The sequence below is a fragment of the Astatotilapia calliptera genome, chromosome 5 (genome assembly GCF_900246225.1).
Source record: "Astatotilapia calliptera chromosome 5, fAstCal1.2, whole genome shotgun sequence".
NCBI lineage: Eukaryota > Metazoa > Chordata > Actinopteri > Cichliformes > Cichlidae > Astatotilapia > Astatotilapia calliptera.
In genome coordinates, this window is record NC_039306.1 from 4236706 (window position 1) to 4258396 (window position 21691).

At 40.1% G+C, this 21691-nt stretch overlaps 1 protein-coding gene across 1 annotated transcript in view; it reads left to right on the top strand.

The window, feature by feature from the left end:
• Positions 1–21691, top strand: part of col2a1b (collagen, type II, alpha 1b) — a 50383-nt gene that overhangs the window by 12628 nt on the left and 16064 nt on the right. The window contains exons 10-33 of the mRNA XM_026166734.1: positions 212–265; positions 1673–1726; positions 2537–2590; positions 2827–2880; positions 2965–3018; positions 3115–3159; positions 3450–3503; positions 3774–3818; positions 4019–4072; positions 6603–6701; positions 7005–7049; positions 7347–7445; positions 7652–7705; positions 7933–8040; positions 8300–8353; positions 9723–9821; positions 10404–10457; positions 11211–11309; positions 11577–11630; positions 11995–12048; positions 12458–12511; positions 14177–14230; positions 14597–14641; positions 14730–14828. Coding sequence (XP_026022519.1) covers positions 212–265; positions 1673–1726; positions 2537–2590; positions 2827–2880; positions 2965–3018; positions 3115–3159; positions 3450–3503; positions 3774–3818; positions 4019–4072; positions 6603–6701; positions 7005–7049; positions 7347–7445; positions 7652–7705; positions 7933–8040; positions 8300–8353; positions 9723–9821; positions 10404–10457; positions 11211–11309; positions 11577–11630; positions 11995–12048; positions 12458–12511; positions 14177–14230; positions 14597–14641; positions 14730–14828 — 1539 coding nt within the window. The remainder of the gene's footprint in view (positions 1–211; positions 266–1672; positions 1727–2536; positions 2591–2826; positions 2881–2964; positions 3019–3114; positions 3160–3449; positions 3504–3773; positions 3819–4018; positions 4073–6602; positions 6702–7004; positions 7050–7346; positions 7446–7651; positions 7706–7932; positions 8041–8299; positions 8354–9722; positions 9822–10403; positions 10458–11210; positions 11310–11576; positions 11631–11994; positions 12049–12457; positions 12512–14176; positions 14231–14596; positions 14642–14729; positions 14829–21691) is intronic.

The following is a 21691-nucleotide window of genomic DNA, read 5'->3' on the forward strand; positions in this document are numbered from 1 at the left end:
TATCTCCTTGACCAAACCAAAGCTTGACAATGGCACAAAGCCTGCAGAGTCCAAGAAAGAAATTATGCAGCTAGGAACTGGCATAATAGATTCCCTTTAATCAATACCTCTTTGAAGATGTAGTTAGATTAGCAGACATTTATTAATATCTTCTTTGTCAGTGTATAAAAAATGTTTCACAGTTTGACTCTCTCTTCTTTTCACATCCCAGGGTCCACAAGGTTTCCAAGGTAATCCTGGAGAAGCTGGAGAGCCTGGACATTCAGTAAGTATCCCACCCTCCTGAGGTTTTGCATGTCCCCTCTAAACCCCTAAGCCTCTGCTCTTATTTCTTTTTTTCTTTTTGTTTTTTTATTTCTCATGGCTGCTTGACTTGAGCTGCTTTCTTGTGACTGATTATTTTTAAGGGGGTATTTCAACCATAAAAAAGCTTGAAATTTTTAAAAAATAATCATTTTGGTACAACATGTATGAAAATGGGCACAAGAACAACCCAAGAATAAAAAAAATAAAAACCCAGAGAGGTCCAATTGTCCAGAATAAGTGTGTTTAAACACTTTTTTTTATTTTAGGTAGTTTGGCTGTGGCTTACTGTACATACCTGTGATGCATTTCACAGTCTGTTAGTTTTGCCAACTGTGGCAATATGGAAATTATGAAATATATAGACCTTGAGATATTGACATTAATATCTGTCTCCACCTTACTACACACATATTTTGAATAAAAAGGTCAAATCTGATTCTTCCATTATCCTTGCAATCATTCCTTTCCTCACATATTTATTTTTACAATTCATTATCTCCATAAACTCATCTTGGAGAGGAGATTGCATCTCTTCCAATCAGTTCTTATTTTCTATTCCTACATTTGCTTCTCTAAGTTTTTTAATTTTTTCTCCTCATTCCCCCAAAGTTCACTGAAACCACACCACCAACCCCTTCCTGTACCCAGCACTATTCTCTCAGCAGGTAGACAATGCAAGGTCTCCCCACTGCTGTGTTAATCTGCTCATGTGGAGTCTAGATATGCAGACAGAACGTCTCGGAGATGCCTTTCCCTTTTAAAAATGTGCCAGTGCATCGTTAGGAGTGATTAAAATCAAACTTCCTCCCAGAAACTAACTTGACAGTTGTAGAGGGGTGAAAATGTTGGCCAAGTGTAAAGTCCAGTCATGGAAAATCACAGATCAAAGAGGAGGCCAGTACATCGATAGATTAATAATCAGCACTTCTGTTCTATGTCCTTCACCAAAGCTGTACTTTTTGTGCAGCTGCTTAGTCATGAGACAACAACCCAGGGAGGAGAGAAAGAAAGCCTGTAAAGACCTACAAAACCCTTCTTACTGAGACACAGAATACTTTTATTTATAATTATTAATATTATTACGTAACTTATACAATCAGCAAAAACAATTCCCATTTCAGATTAACACAGTATGGTGTCCTTTCTAAATTAAGGCGTTCATTATCTTTTTTTGCATAAGTAAACAATATTGGCGGCTTGCATCAGTGAGTGTAGCACTTAAACTGTGAAAACAGAGCTGATTGTCAGGAAACAGACACCAGCTATGAATACCAGTTCCTATGAATTAAAACGTAAAGTGTGTAATGTTGCCCTCTGTTGATTCTCACAGTTTCTCACCTGTGCTCATTTTTTCTGTTTCCAACAGGGACCCATGGGACCCCGTGGCCCCCCTGGACCTTCTGGAAAACCTGGAGATGATGTAAGTGTGACCATTGCAACTAAAATGAAATGCCTCACCTCTTCGCCAGGTTGGCAAAGGTGAGGTGGCTGTAGCTCAGGTGGTAGAGCAGGTCAACTACTAACCGGAAGATTGGCGGGTCAATCTCCACCAGACTGCATGCCAAATATCCTTGGGCAAGATACTCACCCCATGTTGCTCTCCGACGCATTCATCGGAGTGTGAATGTTAGACAGTAAGCACTAAACAGTTTAGAAAAAGGGCTCGGGTGAATGAATTAGTTGTATAAAGTGCTTGAGTGCTCAGATAGAGTAGAAAAGTGCACTCATGTGATTTCAGCAGCAGGACTTTCCAGTCTGAGTCCTGATGCATTCTCCACATAAACAGATGAATGTTGTCTGTGATGCTGTTTTATATGAGCAAATCCTTGTTTTGTATAGAAGTTTGGACTCAGTTAGTTTTTTGCAGTGTTACTAGCTCCTTTAGCTGTAACAGCTCTGCAGCTGACTGAAGTGTTCAGCAAATCCTTCTCAAAGTAGAGGCTCAAAGTATGCTGTGAATTCAATCTTCAGAAGAATCTTCAAACAGCATTTGGACCACAGACATAAAAAAAAAAAGTAATTCCTCCTTTTAGCCACATGATGGCAGCAAATGTGACATTACACGCTGTGTCCACTAGGGTGCTCTTTAGTCTATTCAACTACATACAAGTAGACAAAAAATACACAGACGTTTTTTATATGTAAGGAAGAATTGCACAAAATAACAACTTCAAATGCAGGTTTACTTTGGTTTTCACTTCACTGTCTCTGTCTTTGTTTTCTGTTTTAGGGTGAAGCTGGCAAACCTGGAAAATCAGGTGAGCGTGGACCTTCGGGACCTCAGGTGAGTTACTCCAGTCAGCTGGTGCTGATTCCAGTTAGATGATGAACTATTAATGCATTTAAATGCAAACTTATTTAAATCTGTAAATTAAGAAAGAATTTTAATATTTCTCGTTCTCTTTGTTTGCTAAACTGGACTCTTTGTATTTGTGGAGAAAGTAATTTCCTTTAAACTCTTAGCTTCATGTTGATTCCCTCTGTTTATGTTGGTCTACATCTTTTCCTTTCATGCCACAGGGAGCTCGTGGATTCCCTGGAACTCCTGGACTTCCTGGCATCAAAGGACACAGAGTGAGTGTGTTTGTTGTCCTAGAAATTCCAGCATAAACAGGCGGGTGTTTATATGTCATGTAACCTGACGTCTCTGTCTTTTAGGGTTATCCAGGGCGTGACGGTGCAAAGGGAGAGACTGGAGCTGTTGGTGCTAAGGTGAGATGTAGTGATTTTTCTGACAGACCCACAGCTTGACACTTGTTTAATCCCCCAAGTTGCTGAACCATAATAACAGTTAAATCCTCTGTTCAGGGTGAATCTGGTTCTCCTGGAGAGAGCGGCGCTCCGGGACCAATGGTATGAGTTGTGGGCATTACACACACACACACACACACACACACACGTTTTTATATCTTCGTGAGGACATTTAATTGACATAATGCTTTCCCTAGCCATTTACCCTAACCATCAAAAATGAATGCCTAACCCTAACCCTCAGACTAAAATTAACCATAACCTGTTGGTCCCCACAAGTATAGTAACATTCCAATTTTTGGTCCCCACAAAGATGTCTAAACAGGTATACACACACACATTTGGTAAATGATGGTAATGGTGAGAACTTCTCCTCTTCTTTTCCCTCACAGGGACCTCGTGGTCTGCCTGGTGAGAGAGGACGTCCTGGAGCCAGTGGAGCTGCTGTAGGTGCCATGTTTCTCTCTAAACTGTGGTGTTGGAAACAAAACTTAATATAATTTATAACAGATGGTTGGATTGTCACCCCTTCTCTTTGTTTAGCAGTAAAGAAGTAAATTTAGAGCATTTATCAGGTGCTTCTTTTAGGCAGTTATGGCGATAATTGCATTAACCTTTAAACACTGTGTCACGTTATTTGTTGATTATAAGAAATCATTTATCCAGCTGTGTTTTTTCCTGACTTGTCCTCATAATGCACTGTTCACTTTATTCAGGGAGCTCGTGGAAATGATGGCCTGACCGGTCCTGCTGGTCCACCTGTAAGTGTCCTCTTAGATGTCATGTAGTTTCCTTTTATTTTGTCCACATTTGCATTGAGATCTGGTAGGAAATACTGTACATGAAGTCAGAGCTGTGTTTCTCTACATGCACATCTCCACAATATGATAGTATCTGATCTTTCACACCTGGATGTGTCAGTGATTAATAGCCAAACTGACAGGCTATTTTCTCTCTGTAGGGCCCCGTTGGACCTTCCGGCGCTCCAGGCTTCCCTGGCTCGCCCGGTGCAAAAGTAAGTCACATGTTTATCTAAATGAAGCTCTCAGCACCTCTTCATATTCACCTTTGTGCTGGTTATTCTCCTTTGCACTGTTTGCCTTCTTTCTTTCTGTCAGAACACTGCCAGAAAAACTTGAATCACTTATTTAGGATTTTTCTGCACGAAAATAAAGTTAAAGTGAATATAGTTTTAGGAAGATTTTCTTTATATGAGGAAAAAAGTTATTATCTCAGAAAATGTCAGTACCCAGCTCAGGGAGGATTTTGTGGGGACAAGATGAAATGCTTCAGTGAAATTGGAGATGCCTGTGCTGCACTGAAAAGTGCTTTAAACCTCCATCTGTGTGGAAAATTGGGGAGGAGGGGGGGGGTTTAAAGTGTTATTTTCCCTCTCTCACTCCCCTTACTGTCTTTTTTCTTCTTTTGTGTCTCTGGTTTGAATCTGATTTATTTCTCCTCCATGGCAAACAGGCTCAGATCTGTGCTCAAGGGGCCTGTGCTGGTGGTTTGCTTTCTTCTTCAAGCCCCTTGATTGTTTAAGAAATCTCATAGGAATTGCAAATGGAGCGTCTCTTTAGAAAATTCAGGAGTGTTTCCTTGAAATAGCGAAGGCAAGCTAGGCTCAAAACGAGGGAAGGGGTGTGTTTGGAAATTTCATCATGTTATATTCAAAAACACGCACAGTATAGTTTTGTGTTTATCTGCAGAAAAGTCTGAATGGCTTTATGTATGTTTATGTTTCATGCCTTCGATGCCTTCAGGAACCTAAACTTCTTAAATGTGTTGATGAGATGTTGCCTCATTTAAGTCCTTTCAGTCCTGGCACAAAAAAAGCTAATAAGACAGAAGCAACATACACATATGAACCTTGACTGCAAAAACTAAAGAAACTATCGTTGTGAAATAAACAAATGTGAGATGGACAGTTTTTCTTCAGCTCCTGCTGCAGATGAATTCTATTATCCAACAGCGACTGAGTTACTGGCTCTAACATACTGAGATTTTTTCCCCCACTAAAAGCAAATTTAAAAACTACAAATTTGGCAGAGGTCTCATTTTGTCTTCATCTTTAGAGACAGTAAATTATTGGCATTTACAAAAGGCTGTAACATCAATGTTTTTGCACATACCTTTGACCTATGTGAGGTTATAGTTACTACTGCATGTGAAAAGCCTGCAACGCAGCAAGAATGACAAACACATTTCATGCATCAGCATGAAGTTGCACACTGCCACTGTGGTAAAATCTCTGGCTTTCGTCCGCAGGAGGTGGGAGCTCAGAATATTGAGTTAGGCTTTTTAATACTGAAGCACAAAACCTTGAAAAATCTTCTCCTCCTACATCTAATCCTTACTCCTCGATTTTATTTAAATGCTGTTGCTCCAAATCACAACAACTGTCACCTCGAGGCCTTTTATGCTGTTGGATAAAGAGTCCTCCTAGCCAGATATTAAAAGCTTCCAAAAGCAATAAACAATATGAATATTAGAGATATATTAAACATAGAAAAAAAACAGACATACCAAGGGAAGTAAGATGGCAACAGGAGAAAAGTTAAGATGAGAAGAAAGCCTTCTGGCAGAACGCTCTGAAGGCAAACTGCTCCCACGACCCACAAACTGTATATAAAAGATGGCATTAGCCACCAAGACTTCGCACAGGTTCTGTCTTTAGGGCTCAAGCTCAGCGTTTTAACTGTCACCATGTAGGTGTATAACAATTACACTTTGGCTCCAACCAAGTTGATGCCCTGCTGTTTTATCTATTTTGCTATAAATGGAACCACAATTTGCTAAATAAACACAGTGCTGTTTTCAGTAAGAGTTGGAATAAACATTTGAGCCCTTAAACTCTTCAGGAAAATGATTACTGAGAGGATACAGCAGGAGAAGTGGTCCTCTGGGCTGTTTTAAAATAAATGTCCACACAATCAGACTTGTTGTTTCTGTAACTAGAGATGTCGCCCCCTGCTGGTGATGAGAAAGATCAGGTTTAAGCACTTCTACATTGCAATGGGCACTGAGTATTTTAATAGAAGATATTCATAATGTAAGAAGTTCATAAAGAGTTTAAATCTACTTCCTGTTTTTTAAATAAAGTTTGCAATAAGAAAGAGCCACGTCTGCAGCATCATTTTGCATCTACTTTTATCCTAAATCAATACCATTTTTTTATAATTACAAGCACTAGTATTTATATTTCACTACCAAGAAACCTATAAATCCCATAATGCATATTAAAAGGGCGATCGTGGCTCAAGAGTTGGCAGTTTGTCTTGTAATCAGAAGGTTGCCGGTTCGAGGGTCTTGAAAGGTGCTGTAAAAATGCAATCCATTATTATTATTATTATTATTATTATTATTATTATTAAAAGACATATGACGTTATTACATAAATCAATTAAATTAAACTATTTTTTTAATCACTCTTCTTTTCAATTCTATTTACATTTGTTTATTAAAAGCCCATCTGGAAGTCTTTTTCAGTTACTCTGTGTACTCTGCTTACACATTACTCATCTGTCCTCTGTGTTGTGGATCAGGGAGAAGCCGGACCTACTGGTGCTCGTGGACCTGAGGGTGCTCAGGGACCTCGTGGAGAGTCTGGTACTCCTGGATCTTCTGGACCCTCTGGCGCTTCTGTAAGTGATGCTAGATCTCTTTATCTAAATCTGTCAGTTCATACCACTTTCTTTTTTTTTTGAAAAGTGCAGCTCAGTTTCTTTATTACATGTTTTTCTCAGAAACTTGTCAGACTCTCTTTAGTGAGCAGAGAGAACTGTGCTGTGGAAAAGCAGCTTTTTGCTGTAGTTTAACATTGTTTGGACAGACTGTTGGTAGACCCACCCACACCATCCTGTCAGATGAGCCCCTGAACCCTTCCATCAACATCACCTGACATTTTAAATTAATAGGATTTGATTAAAGGCTATTTTTTTTTGCAGGGTAATCCCGGTACTGATGGCATCCCTGGAGCGAAAGGATCTGCTGTAAGTTTAGCATTTTTACCTTTTCTGTATTTCAAAGTGCAACCTTCTCACTTAACGTTTTCATATTTAGACATGCAGGTAATTTTTTTCTTGCAACTTCAGAGTTACTTTACTGCATCTAATAATATTTGCATCCTATACAGAACATTTACAGTGATCTCTTATTGAATCTGACCGATTAAGCAGTGAATGATGTTGAGCTTTCTATTCCAGCTTTAAAAGCTGAGATGAAATACTTCTGATTCAGTGATCAGTCAGCTGACTGACTTCAGACCTCTCTCTGTCTCTTTTTTATAGGGTGCTCCTGGCATCGCTGGTGCTCCTGGTTTCCCTGGACCTCGTGGGCCTCCCGGGCCTCAGGGAGCCACTGGACCTCTTGGTCCAAAGGGAACATCTGTATGTACTGAGTGAATCATTCATAACAGACAAGATGCCCCCTTCATTGGAGTTATATTACTTTTAATCTATTTATATATCTGAATGTATTTGCAGTTTAATTGACCACTTGATGTTTGTTGTCCATTTCATATCCCAAATAATTAAAGCAGATCTTAAAAGCATAATAACTCATGCATTGTTTCTCTCTCTGTCTCTCTGTTTAGGGAGACCCAGGTATCGCAGGGTTCAAGGGAGAGGCTGGACCCAAAGGAGAAATTGTGAGTTTTGTTTCCTTCGACTTGTGTCTGTATACCCTGATCGGTTCATCAGCAAAACAGAATTCATTGATACAGTACAAACACTTCAGACTATGTCATCTGACAGACCTAGTACACATTTCCACATAGTTTAGGAACGCAAACCTAACAAAACGTATTACTTTGATATGTAAAAGTACAACATATTTTTTTCCAGTTTTGTACTAACCTTGTCTGTTATTCATCAGGGACCACCTGGTCTTCAGGGACCAAATGGCCCACTAGGAGAAGAAGGCAAGAGAGGGCCCAGAGGTGAGCCTGGTTCTGCTGGACCACTGGGACCCCCTGGAGAGAGAGTAAGTGCACAGCATGCTTTCTTTTTCCAGTTCTTTAAAACATGCTGCTCGGGAACTCTTGGGAAAGTAATATTAAATATATCACAGAATATCACAGTGTCAGGGTTTTCCTACACCTAACTTACTGTTATTGCTTACTCTGTGATGGATGGGTGTGTATTCGTTGGGTAAAACTTTGCAGCCCATTTAAGGCCCACTGTGAGATTGGGATATTGCTGTTTAAATAAAGATTAAATCTAATTTTGTGTTTTCCATTTAGGGAGCTCCCGGTAACCGTGGTTTCCCTGGTCAAGATGGTCTGGCTGGTCCAAAGGTAAGCTTCATGATGGTTTCACTGACACTCCAGAGAAGAGTTTTTGTTTGTGAAAAGGAAGTGAAGCGCTCCAAACAGCCTAAATGAGCTGAGTAGAGCATGTTTTAGGCATCTGGTCAGTAGTTGCAGGTGTAAAACTGTATATGTGAATAAATGTGTGTGAATACATTCAGTTATATGTGATACACAGACATTTAATTTAAACTTTTCCAAAAGACATAAAAAAGATGTTTGTGTCATGACGTTATTGTTATTATTATTATTATTATTGTTATTATTATTATTATTATTGTTGTTATTATTATTATTTTAGTGTAGGTAGTGTAGAGAATTTTGACATGCAGCATGGAGGGAGTAATATTTACTTCACTGAGCGATAAAAGCATTTCCAGTCTGATGGTGATGATATAAGCTTGTTAATAATTGGCAAACTTACGCTTCAGAAGACCAATTAAGCAAAAATAGTTCAGCATACTTTGAAATAATAGTACTTCAAACGTAGACTAGAAGCCATCAGAAAACCTTGAAAACTGTGTAACTGAGATATTCATATCTAGATTTTACTTTCTTGGTTGTGAAAGCTGAAACTGCTGAAACTGCTGAAACTGTTGTAAAAGTTCTAAAGAACAGGATTATTTCTCAGTTTAGCTGTTTGTTTTTCATGAATGTATAAATCCTTTAAAATTCCAAAATATATTTTTGTCAGAAAAGATAAATAATCTGCACATATTTGACTACACTGTAAAAGGTAAAACACGATGTATATGAAAAAAGCAGCTGACCTGATTTCCACAAAGCATTTTATTGAGCGTAAATTGACTCTGGTCTCCGTGATGACTTCTCTGAGAAATCATTTTTCCCCTCATTAACTCATAACATTTTTCAAATCAAGTTAAATTGCACAAATCAGCTGGCAGATTTTAAAACGATGCGCTTAATGAGGCACGTCTTTGGGGTTCACTCTGAATTCACAAATTATTGAAGGTCATAATAAAAATGTTATTTTCCTTGAAGAGTAAAAAAAAAGTGCCATTTGTCAGCACACTTGATTCCCTTTGACTTCATCCTGCACACTTTAGGAGGCAGCAGCGATGCACGCAGCCTCCCACAAGATGGCAGCATAGCTCACAAATCCATCACGCACACTGACCTACATGTCCCAAATCACCAAAGCCAACATCTCATTAAATATTATCTTTCCACGGACAGTTTCATTTATATCACAATTAATCTGTCTGAATTTAATCTTCTCATCTCCTGCAGGTCAATGAAATTTGTTCATCCTACTAAAAGAGAAACACATCTCCTCTGAACTTTGAGATGTTTCCCGTCCTCTGTGTTTGACTTTACACTCTTCCTCATAATACAGGGAGCCCCCGGTGAGCGTGGACCCTCAGGAGCCAGCGGTCCCAAAGGTGCCAGCGGTGACCCCGGCCGCCCTGGAGAGCCCGGTCTGCCCGGTGCCAGAGTAAGTGCTTCCTCTACAGCGCGTTATTACGCATAGATGCTGGTGATCTGCAGAAATGTGCTTTAAATTTCCACAAATCTCAAAAGTGTTCAGAAGAACATGTTTATAGATAGATAGATAGATAGATAGATAGATAGATAGATAGATAGATAGATAGATAGATAGATAGATAGATAGATAGATAGATAGATAGATAGATAGATAGATAGATAGATAGATAGATAGATAGATAGATAGATAGATAGATAGATAGATAGAGAAGTTGTACTTCCTCTTCCTCTTCCTCTCAAATATTTAATTTCAGCTGCAGCAGTAGATTGTTTATGTGCAGTCACCAAAATGAAATTAGAAAACAGAGTTAATGAAGCCTGTGAGCAATGTGCTCTCATTCATGTTTCCGTTCTTAGTCATTTCCATCAGCAGGTGCTGCTTCCTGCACAGGGGGCTACTCAGAGGTGTAAAATCAGTCTCACATGGTGCCATATGTTCTGTAATCCCACCTTTCTTTAGCATATGTCTGCAAAGAGATGCCCGATGACTCATCCAGATTTAGCCAGTAATTCTCCTTCCTTTCTCTGACAGGGTCTGACTGGACGCCCCGGTGATGCTGGGCCTCAAGGCAAAGTTGGACCTTCTGTATGTTCATGTACACGTTTCTTGTTGTAACAGACATTAATTAGTCGTTGTTGTTTACTTGTAAATTAAGAGAAATAACTACACGCTGTGCATCCGCTTGCTGTATTAAAAGCTGTGTGTTATTTTTAATATCACATGTGAAACAACCAGGGAGAGACTTGTAATTTTACCGAATGTGCTCTGATCACATAATGACTCATGAGTGGTTTCATCAAATTGAATTGTGGGAAATTTATCCGCCCATTATCCGCCAGCCTTATACTGTAGCTTTCTTCCACGTTCTCGCTGAATTCAGGGGGCTGTGTTTTTTCTCTTTCACTTTGGGCTCCGTTTGCCACACAGTCTCCTGTTTTTAAGGATAACATTCAATCCTTATGTTTATACACTTTGTTAGTAGTGACGGTGGAGCCGTAAACTCTGTAAGCTGCACCACTCACTGAAGCCTCACTAATTAATTTAAACACCTAAAAAATAAATGGATTTGAAATAGTGCAACTCACATTTATTTGATATACAACATACATTTCTGCATAATGATTTCAGATTTGTAATATTATGATATTTGGCTAAATGTGCAACAAACAGCTACATTTTTTGGTTGGATTACTAAATGAATGGATGTAACATTACTGAGGGATTATACACAGTGTGTCATAAATTTTGCTGTATATTAATTAGATTTTGTAGTCACATTTTTAATTTTGTTAGAGAAACATATGGCAGTTATTTACCGTTTGGCTTGACTTTACTCAGGGAGCGCCTGGTGAGGATGGTCGTCCAGGACCTCCTGGTCCTCAGGGAGCCCGTGGTCAGCCAGGAGTGATGGGATTCCCTGGACCAAAGGGAGCAACTGTAAGTAAAAAGAAAAAAAAGTACCTTCTATAAGGGAGTAATATTTTACAGTGTGTTGCAATGTGTTTTATTTGTCCTTTCTAAAACATAAATGCATGATTCAAAACTGCACAGTACCTGTTCAGCAACATGTGGAGTGCTGCTGAGTAATTTTATATAATTTGATGAGCATCATCACCTGTATCCACCTTTGTTCTCACAATAGGTGCAAAGGGATCAGCAGTAGCATTTTCACTAACCACTGGATTTTATTTCTGCTTTTCTGAGGGTGAACCTGGCAAGTCTGGTGAGAAAGGACTGGCTGGAGCTCCTGGTCTGAGAGTACGTTCATCGTGTTTCCATTTTATGTTTTGAAACTAACGCTCCTCAGATTGACTGCTGTGTTTTTATGAAGCATTAATTAATCACGTGCATAAAAACATAAACATGTTATGCTAAAGTAAAGTCTCTTGTTAGAGCCAAATATTTGTTATTGTCAGAAACTATAAACTTTTGATTAGCTTCATTTTTCAAGTACACAGTTTCACAGAGTCCAGCTTCAGCACGAGAAGCCTCAGTTATATATCTGTCAGATGTCTGCCCAGTTAAGAGCATCACCTTTGGCTTTAGTGCTGATATCTGTCAAACCTCCTCCTCCACCTCCCACCCCATCCTCCTCTGGCTCTCTCTTTCTTCGTCTCCCCAGGGTCTGCCCGGCAAAGATGGAGAAACTGGCTCAGCTGGACCCCCTGGCCCTGCTGTACGTATCTCTATCGCTCCCATGCCACTTTATATACCTTCAACACCGATATTATCTTATCCCTTTTCTACGTCTGCACTTAGAAGCAGTCTTTGTTATCTCCATTTCCCAGACTGCTTCTATCGTAGCTCTGTCTGGAAAAAAAAGTCCTTGACCAAATTGTCTGTACATCACGTCACACCATCACTGACTTACAGACTTTCAACTTCTTTTGAAGAGTATGTTTCAGCAAACTAAACAAACCTTTTTGAACTAGAGAACATTTTGTATATGATAAATATTTTATTTTTATAATGTTTACTAAGAAGTGGAAGGTTTTGCAGAATTTTCCCACCATTTTAACTGTCAGCCAGACGTGAAATTGCACAATTTTAATGAATTGTAAAGTGACTGTAATCATGACTTTTAGGGTCCTGCTGGAGAAAGAGGAGAGCAAGGACAGCCTGGTCCCTCTGGCTTCCAGGTGAGTCTGCATACTTAACGCTTTGCTATAACACCTGTGAGCATATATGAGCAGTTGTATCACTACTTTTATATTGTGCAGTTATACATAGAAACTTCAGTTTACTGCTTTTCTTCTGCTGAGCAGTGCCAGAATTGGGAACCACTTATTTTTTCTATGATCACAGTTGTTTATGGTGCAACAGAGAAATATATGTATCATTCCATTAAAGTATATTTTAATGGAATGACACATATTTAACATGTATGTTAATTACATGAATTACGTGTTGTGAGCATTCAGGAAACATTTGCCCGGTAAGATTAGGTTATGTCTACTATTTAGCTAGAAAACTGCAGCTAAAGGGGCTCAAAAACTCTGAAACTGGGCACGTCTGTCACCGAGTCATATGTTGGGTATGAGTGTTGCAGAATGGCTCACACGTATGGTTTCACCTAGATGTGCCAAACTTGCTGGGCACATGTATCCTGTGCAGCAATTTTACTTAATCTTGCAAAATCTAAAGACATTTATAATCCAAAGTGTTCAAAACTGTGACTTGACATTAGGTCCTGCTGCAGCAGTGCAACAAATTTTAGTTATAGGTGACAATAAGGAAACTGTTGTTCTGCCAGCTCAAATGTTCCTTTTCAGTGTTTGATACTGGGCCACCTGCACGTTACAGCTACAGGAAACTGTTGTTTTGGAAATCAATACCACGAAGCTCCCGGCACACACTTCATGTGCTGATGTTAATGCCAGAGGAGTCTTAGATCTCTGCAGTCAGTGAGTCAGCAGAGCTGGTGACTTTTACACACGATGCTCTGCTGACTCTTCGCAAACCCGCTCTGTGACTTTACATGGTGAGCCACTAAAGCGAATTGTGGAATATCTACAGTGGCAGAAATTTCACGAACTGACTTGTTGCGAGTGGCAACCTGTTCGAGTACCATGCTGGAATATGATGAGCTCTGTAGAGCAGCCCATTCGTTCTTGTAAAAGCAGTCTGCTGGCCAGGTGCCTGATTTTATACACATGTGGCAACAGGACTGAAAACACCTGAATTCACAGATTAAGAGGCGTGGTCTCACACATTCCTCCATATGCTCCCTTATTCAGAAAGGATGGCTGCAGCAGGTGGCTCTGCATATTTAACAGGTTGGCAGATATGTTTCTTTACCAGATGACCTTTGTGATGCAGCCCCAGAGGAAGTTGTATCCCCTCACAGGATCAAACTGCGGCTCTTTCACTTGTACATGTCATTACTGAGTTCCAGTCATAGCGCCACCTTTTAGCAGCAGAGATCTTTTCCGAGCATATTAACAATTTCCCAAGCTCCTTATTGATGTTCTAACGATTTAGCTTATGAGTTTTCCCTGAACTGTGTTTCCATGGCAATGCAGTAAATTAAAATGTTTCAACATGAAAAAAAGAAGATGTTGTTATTCAGCCACAAATCACCTGATCTTTCCCAAGTTTCCGGTGACAGAGACACATACTGACAGGAAGATGGAGTCATACGTGACAGCCATAATTCAGTCCACAGGAAGTGATATGTAACTCCTGTCAGCACTGCAGGCCTGAAGACACGTTCATGCAACAATAACACCATCTGAAGCGTAGGGGGGTGCAGACTTGGATCTTCGCTGCATTCAGTGTTAATGCTTCTTCTCTCCTGCACACAGGGTCTTCCTGGCCCTCCTGGTCCACCTGGTGAGGGAGGAAAGCCTGGAGATCAGGTTTGTGCACTTTCATGATCAAATAAGACAAATAAGACAAAGATAAAAAAAAGTATACAAAGATAGAGTATAAGATAGGAATTTATGTACTTACTCCAAGGTCATGATTCAGATTAATTACACAGGTAATTAAACAGTTTAAGCGCTGCTGCTTTTTTCCAACGTTATCAGTGACTGCAAAAGTCTTAAGACTTAAGATGTCATCTACCAGATTTCTAAACTCTTAAAAATATATAATTACACTTAATATTTGCTTTTTGGCTTTAATTTAGTTTGGTTAGTGCTATGAGTATAAAGCATAACTAAGTATCTCAACAGCGATAGTCTTGCAGGTCTTTTAGCTTCTCTTTCTTTTCACCATTCAAGGGTGTTCCTGGAGAGGCTGGACTTGCTGGTGCCACTGGACCTAGAGTAAGTTCACGATCTTAACATAATTTCATTATACTGTAGGCTGCTGATTAACATACATGCCGCTGATTGTCACTGTGCTACTGTTCAGGGAGAACGTGGTTTTCCCGGCGAGAGAGGAGCCGCTGGCCCTCAGGGTCTGCAGGGACCCAGAGGTCTGCCTGGAACTCCTGGAACTGATGGACCCAAGGTGAGTCCAGCAGCCAATAACAAGCATGTTTTTTTAACTGATTAACCCTTGTATGGTGTTCGGGTCCGTGAGACCCGTTTTCAGTTTTTCTCAAGAGAAAAATTAAACAATGAATTATTTTTTCAACCTGAAATTCATTGGCTTTGGCTTATTTTCTGTGAAGAACATAAATCCGAACTAATTTTCAATGACCGAATGCTGTACCTCCCCCCACGCATTTACATTACATACAAGGTGTTCGGGTCCACTGGACCCAGGTCTAGTAAAAGTGTTGAAAGTGTAGGTCCTGTGTTCCCACACTCTGTCTTCCTCCTTTCTGGTGCTGCTGATAGTGTTTTCTTCCCCTCCTGCTCCGCACAAAGTTGCAACATTGTTGAAAATTCAACTATCAACACTGTCTGCTCTGACATTCCCGCACATTTTACCCTCTTTCTTGAGGGATCCAAATTTTATTTTCTCATAACCTGTCCCACCTGCAAATTAGGGGCATAATACTATAAATAAGACTTTGCCAGTGTGGTTCTTTATGACAACTGATCAAGATGGCAAAAGATTATCTGCTGCGAGGGCCGTCCAATTGATTTTGGAAGAGAGATGGGCTTCGGATGATGATGTTGACAAAGAGGTTTCAGAATATTTCACATTTCTGAAAATTCAGAGTCTGACCATGACTTTGAAGAAGAGGATGAGGTTGAGCACCATTTAGTAACAAAACGAAGACGAGTACCCCATCTGCAGCCAGCTCCAGGACCAGAACAAGCCCACCAGACAGCAAGTGAAGAAATATGGATGTCAGTAACTGGTGACATTGAATGGTCTTCTTGCCCAAGAAATGAGCCACCCTGCAGAGCTGTTACTGTGATAAGCCAGGGCCAACACGGCTGAAGTTACTCATGTGCAGGACATCAAGTCTTCATTTGAGCTTTTCATCCCAGATTCCATCCAGAAATTTTTTCTGCATTGCAGTAATCTAGAAGGAAGGTGTGTTTTTGGAGAGAGGTGGAATGAGATGGACCAAATTCATCTAAGAACCCCAAAGGCCTACTTTGGGGTTCTTATCCTTGCTGGAGTTTTCAGGTCCAAAGGGGAATCCACAGAATCCCTGTGGGGTGCAGAAACCGGCAAGAACCTTTCCGTGCATCAATGTCTCTGGAAAACTTCCACAAAATTTCCAGGATTATTCCTTTTTGATAACCGAGACGACAGACCAGCTCGACGGCAGAGAGACGAGCTAGCTGCCATCAGGGCAGTGTGGGATAAGTATGTGCACCACCTCCCCCTGTTTTACAACCCTGGGCCTAATCAATCAATCAATCAATCAATCTTTATTTATAAAGCACTTTTCATACAGAGAAAATGTAGCACAAAGTGCTTTACATAGTTAAAAGCAGCCCACCCCACCCTCCAACTCACTCCCCACACTCTCAATACACATATATCCCCCACCCACACACACATACACACACGCGCACACTTAAAGAGTAAAAATTGGGCTGGGCTCGCATGAGCCAAGTGAGGAAACACTATAACAGGGAGCCGTCTGCACCGGGAGCCGGTCACAGACCGCAGCCTCCAGGCTGGGCACACAGCAGGAGGGAGGCAAAGGAGCCCCCCAGCCAGGCTGAGAGGACCCCAGAGACCCAGCAGCCACGGTCAATAACAGCCCCGGTGCAGAGAGCGCCCTCCGAGGAAACACTGGAGATATGACGCAATACAATATATATAGGGTAAAATGATAAAATAAATAAGAACAGGATACAATATAAATATAAATAGAATAAGAAGATTAAAAAACGAATAAGAATAAAATCAAACAAATATTAGGTAAATCCTAAATTAATAATAGAATAACAGGATAGAATAAATAAGCATAAAATAAATAAACGCTAAGTAAAAGCTAAATTAAAAAGGTGGGTCTTGAGCCTGTTCTTAAAAACATGTACGTTCTCTGCGGCCCTGAGCTCCTCCGGCAGGCTGTTCCACAGACGAGGACCATACCACTGAAAAGCTGCCTCTCCGTGAGTATGTGTCCTGACTTTAGGGACAATCAAAAGGCCAGTACCAGAGGACCTCAGGGTCCGCGAGGGTTCGTATGGTAAAAGCAGATCTGAGAGATAAGAAGGCCCAAGACCATTAAGACATTTAAAAACCAATAAAAGAACTTTAAAATCGATCCTGAAACACACGGGGAGCCAGTGCAGCGATTCTAAAACCGGTGTAATGTGGGCCCGCCCTCTGGTCTTCGTCAGCACACGAGCTGCCGAGTTTTGCAAGAGTTGTAAAGTTGAAATATTCTTCTTAGGAAGACCAGAGAGCAGGGCATTACAGTAATCAATGCGACTGGTAATAAAAGCATGCATCAGCATCTCCGTGTTGGCCCGAGAGAGAATAGGGCGGACTCTGGCTATATTTTTTAGATGATAAAATCCAATTTTAGTTACATGTTTAATATGTGGGATAAAACCAAGCTCAGAGTCAAAAATAACACCCAGGTTTTTCACTTGTAGCGAAGGACATAGTGAAAATGCCTCTAATTTAGGCAAGAGTTTCTCTCTCTGAGCCTCAGGACCGACAATTAAAACTTCAGTTTTGTCCTGGTTAAGTTGTAAAAAGTTTTCTGCCATCCAAGATCTTATATCCAAGATACAGTTAAAAAGGGCATCCATTTGTCTGGTGTCATCAGGAGACACGGAGATGTACAGCTGCGTGTCATCAGCGTAACTGTGGAAGTTCACTCCATGCCTCCTGATGACACCGCCGAGAGGGAGCATATACAAATTAAAAAGTACAGGGCCTAGAACCGACCCTTGAGGCACACCACATGTCATTTTATGGATCTTAGAGGAGCATGTATCCATACTCACCATAAAAGTTCTGTCAGAGAGATAGGAAGTGAACCAGCTGTGTACAGCACCAGAGAGGCCCACCATGTGTTTCAGTCTGTTTAAAAGAATAGCGTGGTCTACTGTATCAAAGGCTGCGCTTAGATCCAGTAGCACCAGGACTGAGAGCTTTTGGGAGTCCCAGTTACATCTAAGATCATTTAAAACCTTTAGGAGAGCCGTCTCTGTGCTGTGGTTCACCCTAAATCCAGACTGGAATATCTCCAGGATCTGTCTATCATTGAGAAAATCAGTAATCTGAGTAAAAACAAGTTTTTCTAAGACTTTACTTAAAAATGGTAAGTTGGATACAGGTCTGTAGTTATTAAAATCATTACAATCCAAATTGCTCTTCTTCAGAAGGGGCCTCACCACCGCCGTTTTAAAGGCAGCAGGGAAGACACCCAACTGAAGAGAGCAATTCATCATGCATAAAAGCTCAGCCTCAAAAAATCCATAAAGTGTTTTAAAGAGTGAAGAAGGAATTGGATCTAAAAGACATGTGGTGGGTCTCACTGTGGAGAAAACCTTCTGAAAGTTCTCAGCATTAACCAGGACAAAGCTGTCCAGTGTCTCCTCAGGTACAATCGAGCCCTCAGATGTGTTTACAATCATATCGCGATTAGATAAAATATCAGATCTGATGGCGCTGATCTTTCCCCTGAAGTGGTCTGCAAACTGCTCACAGAACGAGTCTGTGGGGGTTCTTTGGGAGCTGTTAAAATCAGGGTTAAATAAATGATCTATGGTGCTCATCAATGTCACCATTGATGAGCAGCTGATCCCATTTAATTGTGAAACATATTGCTTCACGTGTAAATGTGTTGTGTCTTTCCACTCACTCCACTTGATTATAACTGATTTATTTTTTTATAACATTTTATAAAAAAAAAAACAAAAAAAAAAACCCGAGAAGCACATTCATTCATAAATGTGATCTAACAAAGGGAAAGGGAAAAAAATTAATCATGTTTGCTGTTCATATGGCTTGTAATTGGGATGAAGTAAACATCTGTTGAGTAATTTAACATAAAATTGTTTGATAGTGTTAATTTGGAAAGCCAAAACTCTAGCGGGTCCACCAGACCCATGAACACTGGCTGAGTAACAAAAATACGAACACCACACAAGGGTTAAATGTTGCTCCCTGAGGTTCACCCAACCCACTGCGAAACACAGTGAGATTTTCAATATTCTTATCACAGGCAGCAGAAACAGAGCAGTCTGAGCGTATAATTGAATAATAATTAGCTCGAGTGTTTGCGAGTTAAGCTGTGTGTACTCAGCATTTTAGCGTATATTTGGTGTTTTCAGCCTAAAATTAGAGAAAGCGGGCAGCATCATTCCTCACCCTGCTGCACTGAGCAGTCTAGTTAGTATGTGACAGTATATGACAATAAAACCTCTGCTCAGTTTTCCAGTTTTGAATCGCATTGCATTTTCTTTAAAAAAAGAAAAAAAAAACGAATCAACTTAAGTGCCTATCAGGTCCCAGACTACAGGTCATAATCTAAACTGGTTCATTTATAGCTTTTATTTTATTCCAGTAAATATAAGATACTTTGTTGTCATTATACAAGAATGTACAACAGAATTACAGATACAAAGTATAAGGAGGATTAAAAAGAGAGCACAAACCTTCCTTTCCCTGGTAGAACATTTGGAAGTATTGCATGACAGGAGCCATGCTAGGTAAAAATGTACATACTATCTAACCATCACCTAAAATCAATAAACCAAAGTTAAAATACACATTGTAAAATCTTGTCCATCCTGGTCACTCCCGATGAAAATTTAACATCTTCAGCTCAGCCTCCTGTCTTTTTGTCAGCACCACCATCTCCAAACCACACATCATACCCGTCTCACTACCATCTTTTAAACCTTCCCTTTCACTCTCTTTACGATCCTGCTGTCACAAATCACCCCAGACACTCGTCTTCATCCACTCCATCCTGCCTGCGCTCCCTGTGCAGGCTGTCAGCTGCTTTAGATAAATATAGTGTAGTAAAGACTGAGATGCAATGCAGTTCATTTTGTTAAACTTAAATTATGTACAGTTCATTCAGATTCATATTTTTCCTCACAGAGAAACATAATCCATTCCAAAGATATATAGCACAATATCTAAACATTTTTTAATCCCTGTGTTTGGACATTCAGAGTTCGATAACAAAGTCATGTCTGCAGACACCGTAACCGTGAGGGACATGCTTACAGTGTCTGCGGGGGGGAAATCAAAAGACTCAAAAATCTGATGGAGTGGTTTTGTTGCAAAATAATAGATGAGGGTTAAATATTTAACGATGTTATTCTGCAGAAGTCATTAAACACCATCGTTTGCTCACGTGTGTGCTTCAGGATATCGACTGAACCTCACACCGTCTGTAACTGAGGTCTCTACGGTGTGGCTGGACTGAAGCAGAGCATTTTTCTTTCTTTTGTTGAGACAGAACAGCTTTTTCCTTCATGATCTAATGTTTGCATTTGTCTTTTTAATAACACATGTGCCTGATAAATGTTGGTGTAAGGTTGCTCCTGTGCAGGTTGTACTGTTGAGCTAATGCTAAATCAACAGAGTTACATTTGGCCACCAGGTTTCTAACCTTAATAAGCTTTTTCTTTGCTTCCAAAGCTAAACTTTCAGTGTTTCCTAGACTGAGTAAAAGCCTATTTTCCCCTAGAGGCTAAAAAATTCTAATTCCTGAGACAATTTAAGTTCAGCATCCTTAGGTTTTTTTTTACTGACTAAAATAGTAGATCTCTGATGTAATTCAAAGAGTGGAAAACAGAAGAAAACATATTTTTAATAAGCTCTCCTTTACTTTTAAACTTTCTTCCTTTGGGTTCTTGTGAATAATTGCTTTGTAGATATGAGTCACAAGCAAACACAGTTTTGTCAAAAGTTGAGGATTAGTGGTTGAAGAGCCATCAGTAACTAGAATTGAGCGTCAGTCAGCAGTTCAGGTCTGGACGTTTGCGTTATTTCTGTTTTCTGCATTCATGTTATTTCATAAATTTATAATACTTTAAAACAAAATAAAATATTTCCTACATTCACTGCAGCTGATGGCTCAGTGTGTCTCCAGTCAGGCTATACACTCACTTGCCATCTGTCAGCAATTTCCAGCCACTGCAGTGATTTGTCACAATGGCACTGTGAGCAGAGGAAGAGCTCAGAGAGGCTGCAATTCCCACTTTGGGATTGTTATCTGGTCATATTTTAATCCCAGTTCATAGGTTTTCATCCCCAGACATAAGTGGTTAGAGGATGAGGATTATAGACTGTGAGTGTGATGGTGGTGACGATGAAGAAGGGATGAACCAACACTCTGTAGAAAAGCAAGTCTCTGAAAACGATTTGTTTTATAAGAGGGATCGTTTGTCGGCCTCTTTGAGTTAGAGTATTATTCTATAGTATTCACAGCCAGTGTTGTGCTTGTGTTAGCCCTGTGGTCATGGCTTAATGATAGGCAGAAGAAATGCTGCGTGTGTCTGATTTATAGGCTGCACGATAAAGCACCGCAGCACAGCTGAAGTTTTGACTCAGAGTGAGCCTATAGGAGTACTTTTTAAAAAAAACAATCAAAGTCTGCATTTGCTTTCAATTGTTTCAGCTTTGATGTGTGAAATAGAGATTCGTGCCTTTATGATAAAACGCCCTTTGTCCTTTTAATAACAGAATTAAAGGTAAACCCACCATCACAGCAAAACACCTGAAATTAAGATGTCTTTATGTTTAAATTAAAAGTGACCGACTCATTAGAGAGTTAGGCTTTTTTTTAACATTCTTCTGTAGCAAGAAGAAAAAGAAGTTGGCAGGATTATTTTCTCTTTTATTCTCTCAGTCATCTGTTAACCTTGAAGACAACAGGCAGGGACAAAGATGAGCATCGGCCTCTTTTGTTGAATGAGCAGATGTTCTCTCACTCTGAGACGGCACCGTGTTTGTGTTTCTGACTCATATTGTGGGTTATTAAA